This window comes from Helianthus annuus, chromosome 7, assembly GCF_002127325.2.
Source record: "Helianthus annuus cultivar XRQ/B chromosome 7, HanXRQr2.0-SUNRISE, whole genome shotgun sequence".
NCBI lineage: Eukaryota > Viridiplantae > Streptophyta > Magnoliopsida > Asterales > Asteraceae > Helianthus > Helianthus annuus.
Genome location: NC_035439.2, coordinates 89853374 through 89872920, shown reverse-complemented (window position 1 = coordinate 89872920; position 19547 = coordinate 89853374). Strand labels below are relative to the sequence as shown.

General features: G+C 35.7%; 2 protein-coding genes across 6 annotated transcripts; one reads left to right on the top strand and one right to left on the bottom strand.

Annotated features, from left to right (window-relative positions):
* The first annotated feature begins 777 nt into the window (after window positions 1–777).
* Window positions 778–5397, top strand: LOC110920777 (F-box/FBD/LRR-repeat protein At1g78750). Of its 5 annotated transcripts, none has more exons than XM_022164972.2 (8): window positions 784–1038; window positions 1118–1195; window positions 1835–1893; window positions 2221–2404; window positions 2508–3656; window positions 3751–3957; window positions 4896–5028; window positions 5096–5397. In XM_022164972.2, the coding sequence occupies exons 5-8, from the start codon at window positions 2571–2573 to the stop codon at window positions 5146–5148; spliced, it is 1479 nt and encodes a 492-aa protein (XP_022020664.1). In that variant the 5' UTR covers window positions 784–1038; window positions 1118–1195; window positions 1835–1893; window positions 2221–2404; window positions 2508–2570; the 3' UTR covers window positions 5149–5397. The 5 variants fall into 5 exon arrangements, with proteins under 5 accessions (XP_035831589.1, XP_022020664.1, XP_035831588.1 ...); XM_035975697.1 differs by having other exon boundaries at window positions 788–1038; window positions 2221–2941; window positions 3551–3656; XM_035975695.1 differs by having other exon boundaries at window positions 2221–3656.
* A 2864-nt stretch (window positions 5398–8261) lies between these two features.
* On the bottom strand, window positions 8262–14827 carry LOC110920924. The gene is made up of 15 exons (XM_022165159.2): window positions 14632–14827; window positions 14452–14527; window positions 14111–14221; window positions 13676–13773; window positions 13492–13575; window positions 13276–13412; window positions 12117–12189; window positions 11954–11999; window positions 11747–11856; window positions 11537–11644; window positions 11392–11448; window positions 10561–10622; window positions 10178–10490; window positions 9156–9482; window positions 8262–8789 (listed from the first exon to the last, which is right to left on the bottom strand). The coding sequence occupies exons 1-15, from the start codon at window positions 14695–14697 to the stop codon at window positions 8565–8567; spliced, it is 1893 nt and encodes a 630-aa protein (XP_022020851.1). The 5' UTR covers window positions 14698–14827; the 3' UTR covers window positions 8262–8564.
* Window positions 14828–19547: the final 4720 nt, after the last annotated feature.

Sequence of the window (19547 nt, the reverse complement as noted above, 5' to 3'; positions counted from 1 at the left end):
GAGAATTGTTTTCAATAATTGGGATCATTCCCTATAGATGTATCAAAATGAAAATTGGGTTTTGTCCCACTTATAAATGTATTATCAGAAAAACTTGGGTTTTATCCCATTTCTATAATTTAAATATTTTTGGTGTTTAACTCTGATAAAAATATTTCCTAACTACGGTCCTAATGAAATTTCCGCTGCCAAATTGATAAACACCGATACCACTGAAACAGGCTCACGGCCGCCCACTCCCTGAGATAGGGGTCAGGGGTTGTGACAATTACTATACATGACCCTTTAAACTCGACTAAATAGGTCCATAGCCTCTGGCGTCAGGAAACCAAAAGTATCAGAAGCAAATGGGATAAACACATGCTGATTGTCAAGGCACGCTTTTTAGTGTTTGGTCACTTTGCCCGAAGCAGCCTTTAAAGTAGTCTGACCCACCGTGAAAGCACTACCTCTAAGCCCATAAGCGGAGAAAGGAAAATTTTTCATTGAAGTCATAAATTTTTCTGTTTTGACAAAGAAAATGGCACTGGTGATAAAGAACTATTTCAAAAATGAGCAATCTGGTTTCTGTTATCTTATAATTAAATAGATTATAACGGCTCAATACCCAATATCAAAACATTTATTTAACGCTAGTAGGTACTAAGTAGGTGTTTAGAATTCCTTAATTTACGCTAATGTTTGGCAAACACATAACGACTTTTAGTATAACTTATAATTTACACTTGATTAAAGGGTTTTAAAAAAGTAAGAAATTCTAACTTCTTCAAACCCAACCCAAAAGTCCTTTGTCCTTTGGGGGGACAAATTTCCCAATAAACCCCTGCCATTCCATCTGCAGCTTCATTAATCACCCCCAATTCATTAAACCCTGACTGACCACTGCAACTCGTCTGCCAATCCTCTAACCCATCTGCCGCCTTCATCAATTAACTCCCCATCTACCATAATACTGTCAATCTACCACCTTCAATTAAACCCTTACTTACATCAGAAGACGACTTACCTGACCACTGCAACTTGTGGATGTAAATTTTGGTAGTATAAGCTTCTGATTTCAATATTAGGTTATGACTGAGTGTTTGATCTTTCTCATACTTTTCTTATGAAATGACAGAATTCACGGCCTCCTCTGCTGATTTGGAATTCTTCTTAACACTTAGGTGAAGAAGCAGCAGATTCAAGCAGTAGTAAGGTAATAGACTACTTTCGCCTATTTGATTATAGTGATTGGCTTCATATAATAACTCTTTTGACCTGATAGCTTTTGAGATATATGAAATTTTATAACAGTTTCTTTAAGATAATGAAGAGCTTTAAAATAATAATAAAACCTAGGGCATCAGTAGTGTTTTAAAATAATAATGTTATGTTTGTGTATGCATTTTGAACTGGTAACATGTTATTTTATCAAGATTATTTGGGGATTACTAATTACTTATTGAATGGACCAATTTTGAAATGTGATCTCCATTGTTGATTTGTTATATGATGGTTGTGCCCGCCCATTTTAGCTCATATTATGGTAATTGGTCTCATACATTATTAGCTTCTCTTGAGCAATGTTAGATGGGTTAATTTAGCTTTTCAAGTCCATAATAACTTCATTAATCTGATTATAAACAACTTTACAGCATGGTGCATCAAGAATGTATGAAAAATGCAGTTGACCTGATGATTAAGCTGTAGAGATGATTGTAGTAACTGTTTATAATTAATAATTTTGAATCTTTGTTGAATTCTTTTCTAAACTGAAGTTCAAAATTTATTGCTAGTTTATTTATACTCTATATATTTTGATAACAGCTCATCGTTTATTTCTATCAACTGTCAGGTAGGATCGATATCCAATAATGCTGATGCTTTAGCTGACCTGCTTGAAGCAGAGTAGACGTATGATACAGTTTTTGTATTTGCAAATATTTAACGAGTCATTCCGGGTAGTGTTTGACTTTGATCCCAAACATGTCTAATATAAAAAGATCAGCTAAAAGGGATGTCCTTTTTGGTCATTTTACATGAATAAGCTAAACCAAACACTTTTTAAAAAACTACTTATTAACTTATAAGCTAACCCCCCAAACACTTTTTTAGAAATTCCTTTTCGAAAAGTCATAAGTTAATAAGTCCTTTTGAACTAAAATAAGCTAAGCCAAACACACCCTAAGAAAGACAATATTTTATTGTAAAAACCAATAATTTTCTACATGAACATAACAGGATTACATCACAAAAACAACAAAAACTCAAGAACAAACCCAGATTAGTTTGAGCTAGTAATGTCAAATAGTAGTAAAGTATAAGGGGTAAGCTGTAATATCTGTTTAATCACTCAAGCTTTGAGATTTTTTTGCTTGTGTTTCCGTCTATTTTCCTAATCTGCTGCTGCTCAGCAGCTATTGAGGTAACAATTCCGCCCCTCTATTATATCTGTTAATTGCATATCCATCATCTTGTCCCCCAAAATGTGAATTTTGATAGACGCTTTGTATTATTATTCTTTTCAGTTTTGTAAGCAATTAATAAATATAGTTGGAAGCCCTAGCTTGTGAAAAATTGAAATTGAAGAGATGGACCTGATTTCGCAGCTTCCTGAATCTATTGTTCCTCGCATACTCTATTATTGCCCTCCTGCAGAGCTTGTTCGAATGAGTGTAGCGTCTAAGACATGGTTTCGTCTAACTGCCTCTTTCCCCCATTTAGATTTCACCATCCGTAATTTTAGATCTCGGGAAAGTTTTTTCAAGTACGTTGAGTATACCACCTCTAGATTTTGCAACCAAAATCTCACTGCACACAGATTAAGGCTCATTACAACTCTCAGGGAGCCTGCAGAATTGTATACTGTTGATAGATGCCTTGAATTACTTCTTCAGAATGGCGTGTATGATTTGGTGATTAATGTTGTTAACTTATCAGAATCCCCTTCTGCTTCTGCTAGGTATCGTTTGCCTAATATACTCTTATCTGTTTCTGCGTTATCAGCTTTGACCATAAATGGTTGTGACTTGCCTTCTTCCTTCATGCTTCATGCTGTCATGTTTAAGTGTTTGGGTCTCTTGTGTCTTATAAACGTCTCCATAGATGATGAAGTGATCTCGTATCTTACCACTAGTTGCCCTTTTCTACGAGTATTTCAGGTTGAGGCTTGTCATGGTCTCAAAAGATTTTGTGTTTATGGGCATCAACATCTTCGAAGTGTTTCGATTCAGTATAACACTCCATTTGAGAGAATAGATATTGAAGCTCCAAATCTACATCATCTTTTAATAAAAGATGACTATGGAAGAGGGCCACCACAAATGAACTTGGCTTCATGCGAAAAACTAAAAAACGTGTCTTACTATGAGAATTCCTTATCAAACGTTTATATTTTTACAGACATCTTATCCAACTTCCCATTTGTTGAAAATTTGAATTTGTCTACTTCATATAAATGCAACAAACTAAAGTTGTCAAGTCATTCCTTGAGGACATTGGTGTTATATTCACAGTGTGACTTGGAAAAAGTTGAGTTCAATACCCCCAATTTGGTTTCATTTTGTTACAGTGTCATGTTTATAGACACGCTTTGGTTCCAGAAGTTAAGGCAGCTTTTCAACAAGAAAAATGTATTCAATGTTTCGAAGTTGTATATCCGTGCCATATATAGTAAGGTTGGTTTCTTTGGTCAATCATTTATGCATTACTTTGTTGTTGTGAACAATTATATAAAATAATCCCAAACACACGGTTGTATGTTCATTCCAGGAATTTAGAGAGTTAGAGAAGCTAAAGGCTATTAAGCTGCCACCTTATGAACTCGAGCTTGTTGAGCTAAAACTAGAAACCCAAGAAGAATCATTGGCTCATATAGCTTTTGTGGATGCTGTACTTTGGTGTTGCCGTCCTCGATCTCTAACTTTAAGATCGTGCTATCCTTATACTGCTCTTGGAGAACACAGTGATGTTGTTAAGGTAAGAGATACATATATGTGACTTATTATTTGATGAATCATTCAGGGTATGTTTGGTATGTGGTAATGGAATGGACGGGGGAATGGAATGGACGAGGTAATGGAATGGATGAGGTGATGGAATTGATCATTACCATTCCACGTCTTGTTTGGTTACTATGTGTGAATGGAATGAACAATTACTTTTTGTTGTTTGGTATGCAAAAAAAGACAGGAATAAAATCAGATGGCGGTGGTCAGTGATGGGCGATGATGGGGCATGGTGCTAGGTGTCAGTTGTAGCGGCGGCGGTGGTGGTGGGTGGAGACGACAGCGGATGGTGACAACGGTGGTGGTGGTGGTGGATGACGGTAGAGGTAGGTGGCGGTGGTGGCGATGGTGGTGGCAGGGGTGGTCGGAGGTGGTAGCAGCGGCGACGATGGTCGGAGGTGGTAGCGGTTGTGGCGGTGGGTGGTGGCGGTTGATAGTGGTGGCGGCGGTGATCGGAGGTGGCAGTGGCAATGATGGCAGCGATGATCGAAGGGGGGTGGTGGCAATGATCAGAGGTGGAAGTGGCGACGGTGGGTGGCGGCGACGGCGGTGGCGAGGATGGAGGTGGGTTGCGGCGTTAGGTGGTGGCAGCGGCGGTGGCGGAGCTGGGTGACGGCGGCGGATGACAGTGGTGGTGGTGTGTGTGGTAGCAACGGTGGTGGGTTGTGGTGTTGTTAATGAAGGGGGAAGAGGGAATGGAAAGGAAAAAAACAGGGGGGATGGATCGAATGATTTGAGGGAATGGAATGCATTTTGGAATGGACGATTCCATTCCATCAACCAACCAAACACTTTTTTCTTCATTGCCTCACAATGGTCCATTCCATTCCACCTCTCATTCCTGCATGCCAAACACTACCTCATTATCATTTATTATTGGACTTAATCTAACATGGATGATTCGTTTAGTTTACATACAAGAAGCTACTTGAACAAGAAGATCAAGGTCGTACTAATATTAAGATCGTGTCGCCTTCTTTTTCTTCATTGTTGATGTATCTACCTTATGAAACAAAAGCAATTAGCTTCATAAAGGAAGAAGGTACACACTTTTTTATTAGCTAACTTTATAGATGCATTTTTAACTTCACTTGTTAATATTCATACAGTCCTCCAAGAAGAAACTGACAGTCGAAGGTATGCTGGTTTGGAGATTGTCTGATGCGTTGGATTTTGGAATCTATCGGGACGAGGGAATGGAAGTTATCAGTAAAAATACGAGTTTGGCAAATAAATGCTGCTAACCTTTCATAATATTCTGCGTTATGATATTTACATATGTAGGGATGGTTTTGAATCATGACCATGATGTGTTGACTATATGTATTGGGAGTTTTGCTTCATTACTGATTGTTTAGATAATATATCTTTGGCCGTATTTGATGCTAACTTTGAGATCATCCTTTCCTTTTATTGATTTTGGAGTATAAAGTGGTTTTGTTAAGTGTTATATAATATAGGATTAGGATCAAATACAAAGGATCCTAATTGTAAGAAGTGTAAGAATGATTTATAGAGTGACAAGTGTCCAATAACCTAAAAAAACCCACTACACAAAAAAACCCCACTACAAAAAAAAAAAAAAAACCTTTATCCTTCTTACACTTCTCACAATTAGAAGCCTTTGTAGAATAACTTGACCCATATAATATATATGCTCTCTTTGGGTCACATACTGAAAGGTTAACCCACACATCATAATCATATATAGAGGATAGCAGGATATGAAAAGAATTTGAAGATGTGATGTAGCAGGATATGACCAGAAACTCGAAGGCCTAGCTTTTATATCACCGAGTCTTAAGAGGCCTTCTCATGACCTTGGTTCCCACGGTCCACATAACTATTAGACTCATGGTTTCAAGCCTCGGTTTCTTTTCATGACACATTTTGAAAAAATTGCTCTCAAGGTGTTTTAAATTTTTAGTACCAGGAAACATAAGTATCTTAGGCTAAAAGGATCCCATGATGAATAACACAACTGTTAATTACTTTATGTGCTCTGTGAAAAGGAGTCACAACTTGGATTTTATTATGCTTTTGGGAATAATTACAACCCATTATTGTTATCGCCCGGCATATATATACGCAAGATGAGTTAAGTTTCATGCAGGTAGCACAAGGTTGATGATTAAGAAGAGCTGTTATACACACACACATTCATTACCTAGCAAATGTTTTCTACAAAATTCTTTGTAAGTTCAATGCTACTAAAATTTATTAGTGTCATTCAACCCGGGGACGAGCATGATGCGATTATGCCACCTTTCTAATGCTCTCGTGTGCTAGATGCGATTATGCCACCTTTCTAATGATGTTTCGTGTACATTAAAGGCACATAGTTGATATGGAACTTACCACAAGTGCTAGCCGACTTAGAGGGTGTTTGGGATTACGTTTTGAAGTGATTATTTGATTATTGCGTTTGTAAAACATAAATAATCTAAAAAGGTGTTTGGATGAAAAAGTGATTATCTGCCTGCGTTTTGGAGAAGCATGTACCTACATGCTTTTTCAAAACGCAGTTTTGAAAACGCAAAATCTATTTTGAAAACGCATAATTTATTTTGAAAACGCAACACCAAACACCCCCTTAGCTTCTTGCGAGTGATGATGCAACTGCACAATACACATATACTATTTATCACTCGATGCGCAAAGGGTTGGATTTATAAGAGTTGGGTTTGGTCCTACTCATATACAGTTAACAAACAATATGATACAAGTAATATGTTCAAGAAAATGTAATCAAAATTTACATTCAAATTTACTTAATTTATAAAGCTACATTGATATACTAATCGTATACTTCTCGTGTAAAATACAAATTTTAGTATACGCCTGCAATTTAACTCTCGTTTTAACAATTGTTATAAGAAGAATTTTGGTCTATAATTTCGTTGGAAGCATCAAGAAAAGTGTATGGATCGTAAGCTACAACTTGATAATGCATCTTCCTTCTATATAAAGCTGATACATGTTGTACGCACCGTTCAAATAGTGGCATCTTTTGAGTTATACTAGTTGTACTGGTTTGGTGTTAAAGTGAAAAAATGAAACTATATTGAAGTTATACAGTGTGAGTTGAGCCGCGCTAATCTGCTCAAGATTGCTCGTTAAAAAGTTGGGCTCAGCTTGAATGAGCTCAAACCCACGTTTCATATACCAAGTTAGTTAGATAATAAATGTTACTATATATATTTATGATATAATAATAAATAAAACAAAAATTCCATGTTATATAGAATTAAGTGACAAATACATATAGAAATAATTATAAATTAAGTACTTAACAAATGAGTCCATCCTCAGCCAGCTGAGTTTGTAAAATTACTCTGTAACACCTTAGATGTAAAGTTAACAAACCGCACTTGATTTTGGCCAAGCTTGTTTTTACAATCCTTTAAGAGCACAAACTTTCTAGACTGCAACACTTTTTTTAAGGTAAAAGTTCATAGGCAAATACAAAGCTCATACGCAACATAAAGTCGTTTATTACATGACTTAAGTTAGTATTAATGAACATTAGGCTGATACATGCGTATAAAGTGGATGCTCATGCGTATCTCATGATATGTATAATTTGTTGACATAGAATAGTACATGGTTCTTGCTAACACTCGTTACCAAGGTGGTGGCGGCGGTGTTCGTTAAAAAATAACGAGTGATGGGGTGGCCATCACGGACCACCCCCACTCCCCTTAGTGGCATTCAACCGGGGGGATAGCATGACGTAGTATCACCGACATCAAACGTGGTATACCATCTACGCTTTCATGTGCTAGATGAGATTATACCACCTTTCTAATGATGTTTCGTGTTCATTAAAGGCACATAGTTGATATGGAACTTACCACAAGTGCTAGCTGACTTGGCTTCTTCCGAGTCATGGATGCAACTGCACAGTACACATATACTATTGTATCACTCGATGCGCAAAGGGTTTGATTTATAAGAGTTGGTTTGGTCCTACTCATAAACGGTTAACGAACAATATAAGTAACACGTTCAAGTAAACGTAATCAAAATTAACATTCAAAATTAGTTAATTTAGAAATCTACATTATATACTGATCATAGTATACACCTGCAATTTAACTTTTGTTTTAACGATTGTTATAAGAATAATTTTGGTCTATAATTTGTTGGAAGCATCAAGAAAAGCGTATCAACCGTACGCTACAACTTGATAATGCATCTTCCTTCTATATAAAGCCGATACATGTACGCACCGTTCAAATAGTGGCGTCTTTTGAGTTATACTAGTTGTACTGGTTTGGTGTTGAAGTAAAAAAAAATGAAACTATAGTGAAGTTATACAATGTGAGTTGAGCCACTCTAATCTGCTCGAGATTGCTCGTTAAAAAGTTGGGCACAACTTGAACGAGCTCAAACCCACGTTATACCAAGTTCAATTGGCCTCGCATGTGTATCTCATGATATGTATAATTTGTTGACGTATAATAGTACATGGTTCTTGCTAACACGATCTAACACGTTTGGTGTACTCACTCGGATAAAGAAGTCTGATGTAAAAAAACCTACCAAAACAAAACCTGCCACACTTTGTGGTGTTATTCACTTAAATAGAGAAGACAGTTGCAACACTTGTTTCCTTTTGTCCTTTCTGTCCACACTTTGTTGCACGTCGGCTGGTGAATTGACTTTTTCTTTAGCGTTTTGACCTTCTAATTGAGATGGAAGATCTTCTTCATCTTCTATTATGGATTCCAGTGTGGCCATGAGTTCTTGTATTGGTGATTTAGATACGCATATCTCTTCTGGTTTCTCGATTGCGTGATCCTGCAAGTTTGTTAATAATAAGCATTAGTTCCTAATTAGGGGAAAACCAAGAATTCAGCGACTCATTAAAAATGAAAAAAAAAAATCCTTTTTGGCAAGTTTAAAGATTAGATAACCTATTTGTCAGTGTTATTTGTCTAGTCAAATGATGCAATAAGATAGTAGCGTTTGACTTTTGTGGCAAATTAAGTATTGTAATCTTCAGAAAACAAAGGATGACACTTAATCACTAACGACTTAAACTGTTAAAATTTAGAGGAAAAAAATAGCTTAAGAGTAAAACGGGTCAAAAATCACACTCAGTGAACTATTTGTAACCATATGACACAATAACTATTCATAAAAAATTGAAAATGAAATTCTTACTGAATCTGCAATCTCTTTGATCGGTTTCTCTGTAGCTGCATTTTGCTTCTTACTGCTGCTTGATTTTGCATTCAGTTTCTGTAAGGATGAATCGGGTGGCGTAACATGTACACTTTCAGGTAGTGCAGGTTGGTTGTCAATCCCGCAGCCCATGGTGTTCATGATGATCTTTCCTAGGGCAAATCTCGTCTCTGAAGGGTCCCCTTTTCCAAGTAACTGATTGTTCATCTCAAATGAACTTCTTCCTTTACTGGGTGGTAAAACTTTATGTGAAAGAACATGAAAGAGTTGTGCAGTACTGTGCGCAGCGTTCTTGGAAATAAATACCTGAATAAGAATTAAAATATTAAAACAAAAGACAAGTTGTTTAGCTTGCGTTGGAAGTAATCTTACGTTTTAACCTGAAAATTGATGTATAGATGCTCTTGAAAGAGAAATTCAAATGGTGTGTGTTTATGTATATATATTATGATTATAATTATTTTTATTTAAGGGTAAAAAATAAAAAAATATACACATGATTTATATATACACACACACATTTACATAAAGAGGTAAAAAAACTATACATGTGCATGCGTATGCACATGTGTAGTGGTACTGTTGTTCAATTTTTTTAGAGACGAAAATTAGCGATTTTTATTAAAAAAATTAAAAAAAAAACTTATTTTGTGTGTTTTTTATTTTTTTTAGATATTTTTGGTTGTGTTCACACTGGTTCTCGCGGTGGTTCCTAACGGATCCTTATCCTATGTGTGTATACGTATATATATTATAACAATAAAAATTCTTTTTATTTAAAGGTAAAGAAAATTAAAAAACAGAAAAATAAAAGGTAAACTGCCAAAATCGCCCCTGAGTTAACGAAGTCTTTTAACTGAGTTAGTGATTTGGATGTAAATGGCAACAAAAATGAATGTCAGGGTCCAGTTACAAAAAATTCATATTTTGGATATAACAGGCAAAAGTACCTAAACCTCAGGGGGCGATTTTGGCATTTTACCCAGATAAATTTTGCTTACCAAACCAGAGCACGGAGAACAAGGGAATTTCGACATTGTATTGTTTAGGACATCAGCATCCACCAAAATATCAATAGAATCTATCACCCGCATTGCTAATTTATTCACCTTTTTGGCCACCTCGTCATCAGAAAGGGGCGTATATGGATCTAAAGTTTCGGGGTCAAAGTTGACTAGTGGTTGTACATATTTTCTTGCAAACATGATACCATCCTCCCAACTTTGATGATAGAGAACAGAACCGAAAGTCAAAACAACAAACGGATGTTGGGGTTTATCCAGTAGTGCCTGATGGAAAGCCAAAAGTCCGATCCTGTTTTACGTAACAAGCGCTTAGTCAACTTAAAGTTTGACTAATGAATGACTTGGTGAAAATAACTCACCATAAGCTAGGTGCAGATGGCTTGTCACAACTAACAAACTTATCCAAATGGGAGAACAGCTTCTGTAAAAATAAAAAAAAAATAAAAAAAAGCCACATTGCGGTCGGTTAATAAATAAATACTAAAGAAAAACAAAGGCGGTTCAATTCATTTAGCCATAGATATTTAAAACAATAGTAAGTACGTTTTAGAATAAAGTACATGGATGGTCCTTGTGGTTTACCGAAATTTTGATATGGTCCCTAACTTTCCAAAAGTACACGGAGAGTCCCTGTGGTTTGCACTTTGTAACACATTTAGTCCCTAGATTTTCCAAAAGCACATGGATGGTCCCTGTGATTTGCACTTTGTAATGCATTTAGTCCCTAACTTGGACCTATTAAAACCTTTAGATTTGTTGGCTGGGGACTAATGGCGTTACAAAGAGCACTTTCGAATATGAAACAAGGGACCAAATCCATGTACTCTTGAAAAGCTAAGGACCAAATCCAAAATTTTGGTAAACCACAGGGACCATCCATGTATTTTACTCTACGTTTTATTTTCTTTTTGCTTCTAGATGTAAAAACTTATAAAACCTTTACCGGGCAACCTAAAACTTTTTCTTAATAGATCTAAAAACAACTTAAACATATGAATACGAGAAAAAGGAAACCTGGACCACACACCACAACCAACCCCGTCCACCACCAACCATTCAGGCGTTTATTTTGTTTAGGAAAAAAAAGAGTCTCGACGGTTCTGAAATTTACTTTAAGACTTCAAATGCTGCCACCTAACACCCCCAGTAATGTTATAATCAAATATTGAAATAAAAGCTACCGTGCATACCATCAACATCATGGTATGTTGCCCAGATCCAGTAGTCTGTCTAGAAAAGTATGCTGCCTGCAATCCAACATTTCAAAACTTCACTTATAAAAATATATTCTTTCATAAATATAAATAATATCCGGCTGCACTATTCAAAAATTACCTGAAATGGTAGCAAAATCTTGAGAATGTGATATCGATGAAGTAGACGGAGTGAAGATTCTGCAGCCCCGAACGAAAGCATATAATTCATCTCCATCATTATCCGAGGCTGATTAAACAAATTTTGTGAAAAAAAAAAACATGAACAATGAGGATTCGTTTATCACAAACACACCTTATCCGTACTCCTAATTAAACCTTTTTTTATTACCGCGCTTAAAGTCAAAATAGATGAAGCATGTTTATGAATTGCACTTTCAATATCCTTTGAAAACGATAAGCCAAGTCGAGCAGCAAGTCTTAGTCCCCGAAGAATTCTTGCTGAATAGAAGAACATAATTGAAACATATAGTTAGTAATTTTCCACCATCATGCTTCGTTACGAACAAATATATGGTTGAAAAAGTGATGAACGAACCACAGTCCTCTGTAAATGACTCGTTAGCAGGTACTAACGTCCGTAGCTGAAATGACAAAAACAAAAACAAAAACAAAACGGGTTTGAGTCTAATGTTGTTTTTCTGTTAGGTGGCTTATGTTAATGAAAACAATGTGAAAAACGACAGATGGTTAGGTTTAACCTTAAGGTCCAATAAGTCTTTCATTCCATTGTTGTAATCATAGATCTTGTGAATAATAGGGTCGAAAAACAAGCTGCTTCCACAAAACCACAAAATCACAAAACAATTGAAAGATTAAACAGACTGGAACCACGACGTGAAAAACAACAAGCAACAGTTACGAGAAACAAAACGAATCATCCACAGTGCAATGCACAAGAATTAGAGGTATGCACGGTTCGGTTCGGTTCGATTTTTGGTAAAACTGAAACCGTAACCGAAATGTTCGGTTTTCGGTCATTGAAAACCGTTTAGTTTCGGTTTTTTCAGTTTTAGCAACAGTTAGGTTTCCGTTTTTGGAACAAAATTACGTAAGATTCAAGAATAAAAAGTATAATCCAAGATTTAATAATCTTTCTTAGATGTTTACATTTAAGTTATTATAACGCACCGCTTTTGGTGTGCATATATAATGTATATATGTGTGGGTTCGGGGGGAAAAAGTGAAATTGCACTAATTTTAACGTTATTCAACTAATTTCGTGAAAATAACGTTACAAGCGGCGGATGGTTAATCATGCATCATGTGGTGGCATTGATAGCCGAACGATAAAAGAGTACATGCACTAATCAGCCTTTGTCCCGATTGTTGAGTGTTATGTGCCTTATGTCCAAGGCTTGATGCAAAACTACTATCAAGTCGGGGATCTCACTGGAAACAGCCTCTTTATTCCTACGGGGTAGAGGTAAAACGGTCTACATCTTACCCTCCTCAGACCCTACCTTAATTTTGTTATTGGTGGGATTTACTGAGTATGATGATGATGATTAAAGTTGTTATGTTTAACCTTTTTAATTAATATATTCATATAAACCTAACTTCTGGTCTATTTTTATGTTTCTCCAAAGTAAGACATTTTCTTTTATAATACTTTAAAAATCATTTTATTTTTTTGTTAAATCATTTAATATTTTTATTATAAATACTTAACATTCAAGAATAAAACTAATAGTTCCTAAATCAATACATAACAAACATTAAAAAAATGATTTTTAGGTTATTCGGTTCGGGTTTTTTCGGATTTCATAAAATGCAAAACCGTAACCGAACCGTAAATTTTGGTTCGGTTTTCTGCTCACCCCTAAATTACAAATCATGCACAAAAGCAGCATAGAATACCTATTAACGGTGAAGTCGCGATGCATGGAGTTTTTCCAGAGATTAAGATCTGATTTGTCACAGCCTCTAGGCATTTGAGAGACGAGGAATTTTTCTTTATTTTCGGAATGTTTTGCCAAAGTTTTGAAACTAGATACCTAGTATACAACATTAACTGAGATAATATACTGTGTAAACAAACAAATGTACAAAACCGAAGTAACTAAACCAACCTACCTCAATAACTGATCCCTTTATATGCACCATACATATAGGAAACCTGCGTCCAACAATCATACAGCGATGAAACTGCTTTTTGATCTGCCAAAGTAGCACATATACTTAAATCATCAACATCAGATAGACGATTAAAAATACATACAAATAGCACAACGATAAAGTAGTTTTAAGAAAGGATAACCTGGTCAAGATCAGCTGTAGTGATGACATCAAAGTCTTTTGGCGTTCTATTTAGAAGTAAATCTCTAACACAACCGCCAACCAAGTAGGCTTCAAATCCTGTACATGAAGTTAAAGTCACATTGTCTCTAAATGAAAGTAGTTTTTTCAGCTTGAAACATATGAAGTGAAGAGTATATGTGGACTTGTAGAGTCATGGTTATCGGAAAATTTTGAACGAATGAAAGAGCTGTTAATACTGCTAAAAAATGGCATCTAATGGCACGACACGTGACATTCAGTATGGGCTAACTAAGGGATGCGTTGAAATATCATTATCAAAGCTCGAGATTTATAATATGAATGGACAAATGGTTGAATAATTGTTGTTGAGAAAAAACACAGAATTCATAAAAATGCTTGATATATAGAAAATGGTACTTAAAACAAAAATCACCTCTGCTTCGGAGAATCTTTATAAGAGTATAGGGAGACGAGGGGACCTTTCGGGTTATCCCCAGTGATCTCGAATCCATCTTTTGCCATTTCGAAATAATATTAAGTTCACCTGTCAATTACCAATTAACCAAAGATCCATCAACTGAGTTAAGATGCTAAAAAAAACATACTAACATCACAATATTAACGTTAAAACTTAACACTGCAGAAAAACCCATTAAATATTTGCAAGAAATTAATTAAAAAACGTGCAAAAAAGGTATCAATTTCATTGCTTCATAATAACATAACATATCAGAACAATTAACAAACAAACTGCTTCAAAATTCGTTAAAGTACCCAATTGAAAAGGAGAATCTTTTTCGCTACGGGGTCGAGGTTTATTTCCAGCTTCAGCGAGTTTATGGTAAAGACACTGCAATTAAAATTTAGAAGTTTGTTGCACACCAAGTGTTCGATGAAATGCTCAAGTGAAAAAAAGACAAAAAAATGAATAAAATGAGAGATATGGAGATGAACCTGTGATGATAGAAGGGGTTTGAAGCGAGAAACGACGGAATTGCGTTTAACGGAGATCGCCGCCATTGAAAGGTTACGGTTGCCACGGCGGCGTTGTGAGTCCGGTGGTCATTGAAGTGGCAAAAGGCGCGATGCTACTGTAAGTCAAAGTTGTTAAAGCAGGGGATTTGGGTGATATTTAGTTTTAGGGATGGTTCGCTAAGCTTTTCTATCCGAACTTGTAACTTATTGACTTTAAAAAAAATAAAAAACAAATAAGCAATTTACACTCTGTTCCCGAGTCTCATTTAACAGTGGAAGGGGAGGGAAAAGAGATAAAAATATGTTCCCGAGTTTCATTTAACAGGGGAGGGAAGGGAAAGGAGGGAAAAGGGAAGAAAATACGACCATATATTCATCATCCCAAATTGGAGAGATTAGGAGAGAAAATTTTCCTTCCCCTCCCCCTGTTAAATGAGACTCGGGAACATCAAAAAGACTTTTTAAAATAACTTTTTGTATAGGAGAAAAAGTCATTTTTAAGAAGTTAGACCGGAGGGTATGGGGGCCGGCCTTGGCCCGGCGAGGCCGGGCGCCGCACCCCCACACCGCCCCCTTAGCTTTGTCACGGCTTCTCCGTCGCCCCAAGGACGGAAGCGACGTGCCTCTCCTCCACACACATAACTATACATACACACACACACACACACACACACACACACACACACACATATATATATATAGCCACATCCTCCACCCCTTGGTCCATCCCCTTTAGGCCCATCCTCACTTCCGGTGACGTGGCGGCCCATCCTCCGTCACCATACCTTCAGTCTTAGGGTGTAAGAAGTGGTTAAACACTTGAGAGTGACAAACTAAAAAATCAACCAATGAGAGTGTGCCATGTCAAAGTGGTAAGCTATGCTCAAAAGTGTTGGCAATGGTTAGACACTTGGTGAAGTAGTAAATTATTTAAAAAAAAAAGAAAAAATGTGTTATTGGTTGAGATTGGAATGGACCCCACCCCATACTACCCTCTCTCTCTCTCACTACCCCCTCTCTCTCTCATGGTTCCCGAGCGGCATGCCTACACCGATTTGGCAATAAAACCGCGCGGCAAAGGGGTCAGCGGCGGTGTTGCCGCGCGGCAAAACCCTTTGCCGCTCAACTTTGTCGCACCACTCTGGACAGCCTTAGGATGTTGTGACTTTTTGAGAAGCTTATAATTTTTCAAACACTTTTAGTCATTTTACATGAATAAGCTAACCCAAACACTTTTTAAAAAATAACTTATTGACTTATTGGTTTTTCTCACCCCATAAGCTAATCCAAACACTTTTTTAAAAACTCATTTTCAAAAAGTAATAAGTCAATAAGTCATTTTCACAAAAATCCTTTTTAATTTAAATAAGCTTAGCCAAACATGCCCTTACTATATATTAATACTAGGTTATAGGTTATAACCCATGTGTTACTCGGGTTAAATAAATATAATTTTATATACTTAATAATAAAATAAAGAATTAAATGTCAGTTTAGTCCTTGTGTTTTGGGTAATTTCCAAAGTTTAGTCCAAAAGTTTCATTTTTAATCTGTGGGTCTAAAAATGTTTCACCGTTACCATTTTAGTTCACTGGGTGAACTTCATCCATTTTTCTGTTAACGAGAAGGGCAAGAATTACATATAAAATGATCGAATTACCCTTCTCATTAACAGAAAAATGGATGAAGTTAACCCAGTGGACTAAAATAGCAACGGTGAAACCTTTTTGGACCCACGGACAAAAAATGAAACCTTTGGACTAAACTGACAAAATGACCCTAACCATGGGGACTAAAATGGCATTTAACTCTAAAATAAATTATGATTTAAAAAATATGCGTATTGCACGAACCGAAAAAACTAGGAGTGTTCATCGAATCGAGTATCGAATTTTCAAATTATTCGAATCGAATTGTTCGAATAATTTTTATTTTTCCTTGAATTCGTATTCGATTCGAATTCGATTAAAACCTATTGAATTCGATTCGAATTCGTATTCGAATAAAAAACCCAATTCGTATTCGATTAAAGTTTCGAATTCGAATCGAATTCGAGTAAATTCGATTTAATTCAAATTCTTTAAAACATGTAAAAAACTATCAAAATGAAACATAAACTTTAAAGCAGCCATAAAGCACGATATCACATTAAAAAGTTACAAATAAAGTACCACAAGTCTAAAATTCAAAACGAGAGGTCGGGAATAATCACTCCACATTACAAGTTAATATTTTTATGGTTAGAAATCTATTGATAGATACTTAGGTTTTACTTATGGGTCATGTAGTGGGTTTGGTATTGGGTAATTTTAATACTTGGAAAAAATTTTGAAAATAATTTATAGTATAGCTTAATAAAAGTTATATATGTATTATATATAAAAATAATAAATGAAAATGTATAATTTTTATTCGAATTTCGAATCGAATCGAATTTGAAATTATAAATTCGTATTCGATTTACTTGACTCGAATTGAATCGAATTCGAATTCGAATTCTTATAATCGAAACGAATTCTTGATAATCGAATCAAATTTAAACGAATTTCAAATTTTTCGAATTCGAAACAAATCCTGAATACCCCTAGGAAAAACCATGTATTATACGGCTTAAATGTCATATGTTAACACGTTGAGTCGTCAAGACATATCTTTAAAAAATGAACTTTAACATGAAATTTATAAATCATGTTAAGTTAATTTTAAAAAATATTTGTTTGTTTTCCCGCCTCTCACTCCTACTTACTTATATATACTTAGTTTTTTATAATTAACTATATTCATTATATATAGATAAATTTTTTTATCGTAATTATGTGATCAGAATGATAAATCAAACATAAAAAGCAACCAATAAATTCTTATGTTTTATTACTTAAAAATTAAACCTAACTAAATTATACAAAAAATTCATGAAGCAAAATACAAAAAAAATTACATAAACCTAACTAAACAATTGCACAAGCCTAATTTTAATATTACACACACCTAGTTTTATTTTAATATTATACAAACGTAAAATAAAACTATTGCACAAACTTAATTAAGCGTACAATATTAATTTCTGATTAAACAAATAAAAGACCTAATACATGTTATCTCAATCAAATACGCCGGTCTCTGTAGATGACACGCTACGATCACTATCATGACCGTCTGACCTCGCGTCTTGACGTAAGCGTCTGAAGTCAGGAGACAGAGGGGTGGTTCATCGTGCAGTGGTGATAGGTATTCCTCAGACGGGTTGGTTTCATACCCTTCAACCCAGTTGGGTACAACTTGTATTGAAAGGAGGTTTATGGGTGGAGGGTTTGTGTTGAAGTTGTTTGGTTCCCCCAATTCGCAAACGATCAAACTGGAGTTGTGCCATGGTGCAGTCGTACATAAGTTCGCCTCATCATCTGTGATACCATCCCAGTCATAATCCTGTGGAAGTGGAGGGTTAAAAAGACGAGGATTTAGACGGGTGATCATCGTGGTCTTGCTGCCAGTGGTTGATAGAATGCTGCCGGTGGTGGGTAGACTGCTGCCTACAGGTGGATGGTTGACTGCTGCAGGTGGACGGTTTAAAGAAGCATGTTGAGGGTTAGAACGTCGAAGAGAAGATCGCTTGAGGTTTGACGGTTCAACTCCACCACCACCCATATCTTTGAATTAGTTTGGTAGTTACGGTAATTTGTGATTAAGAGGTGTAAATGTGGGATGCAAAACAAAATGTTGTATTTATAGGAATTGTTGGAACAGTAATTGTCTGAAAAATAGCCGTTGGAATAGTAATTGTCTGATAAATAGCCGCTGGAACAGTAACCGTTTGAAAAATAGTCGTCGAAACAATAACTGTTTGAAAAAAAAATAGCCATTGGAACAGTATCCGTCTGAGTATAATAAAAAAATATTATCAAATATTTTAAATTTGAAAAAAAATATATTTATAAATGAAAAAAATTAGTATTTTTAATATAAAAGAAATACAATTATCATTTATACCATTTATAAATGGAATACATAAATTATAAGTAGTTAAATAAAAGAAAAAGTAGGTGATATGAATAATGAGGTGGTGGTTTGGAATAGTTTAGAAAAATTCGGTTCGGAATTATGTGATATGCACCAGGTAGTCTGGATTTTGTACCAACTTTGGAGATGCTCCAAGTGTTGGTGAATATGTAGTCACAAACTTGTGGTTTTTTTTAATAGATATTGAGATAGTTTTAACAACTTATCTGATTTTTTAGTAGATATTGAGATAGTTTTAACAGCTTATCTAATAGTTTTTTTTTAACGGCAAGAAACGACGTGTCAACCACCGTGACACCGGGCACTGTGGCCAAGGTCGACTACTTGACCGCCGCCAGCCCCTTGACTCTCCCAGATGCATGGTAACCCGACCTCCACCCGCCCGAAGGCACGACAGTGGAATAATCGGTGAAACATCGCCTCACATCCAAGACGAACCGGCGCCACCTGTATTCGCCCTTCATCTGGATGCCACAGAAAATAATGGGGAGAGTGGAAGTCGAATCTGGTCACAAGGAACACCAAGTCTTTCCACAACTACTCCACCACTACCTCATTCTTAATTTTCTAATAGTTAGCGTTACATATTGCAAGTTTAAATTTAGTGATGCACTTCTCATTTGCGGGAGTTAACATTCCAACTTTATAATTGTAAGGTAACCTTTATCTCTTTGAAATTTCAAACTGCGTCTGTTTAATTTTGAAGAACTAAAGGAAGAGTATTACAATATTGTTTTGAAATTCTTTATAAACATTTGGTTATATGAAAAGTGAAAACAATAATAAGTGCATTAGTTTACAATACAAACAAGACAAGGCAATGATAAATACTGAAAAACAGAAGAGGAAACTGTAAACTTAACACCAAACAAATTCCT

Coding starts and splice junctions, on each gene's coding strand:
- LOC110920777 (XM_022164973.2), top strand. CDS start 2,571: ATGGACCTGATTTCGCAGCTTCCTGAATCTATTGTTCCTCGCATACTC. Junction 3,657..3,750: donor TCCGTGCCATATATAGTAAG/GTTGGTTTCTTT, acceptor TGTTCATTCCAG/GAATTTAGAGAGTTAGAGAA. Junction 5,029..5,095: donor TAGCTTCATAAAGGAAGAAG/GTACACACTTTT, acceptor ATATTCATACAG/TCCTCCAAGAAGAAACTGAC.
- LOC110920924 (XM_022165159.2), bottom strand. CDS start 14,697: ATGGCGGCGATCTCCGTTAAACGCAATTCCGTCGTTTCTCGCTTCAAA. Junction 13,576..13,675: donor CTACAGCTGATCTTGACCAG/GTTATCCTTTCT, acceptor CTACTTTGGCAG/ATCAAAAAGCAGTTTCATCG. Junction 11,645..11,746: donor CTATTTTGACTTTAAGCGCG/GTAATAAAAAAA, acceptor TTGTTTAATCAG/CCTCGGATAATGATGGAGAT.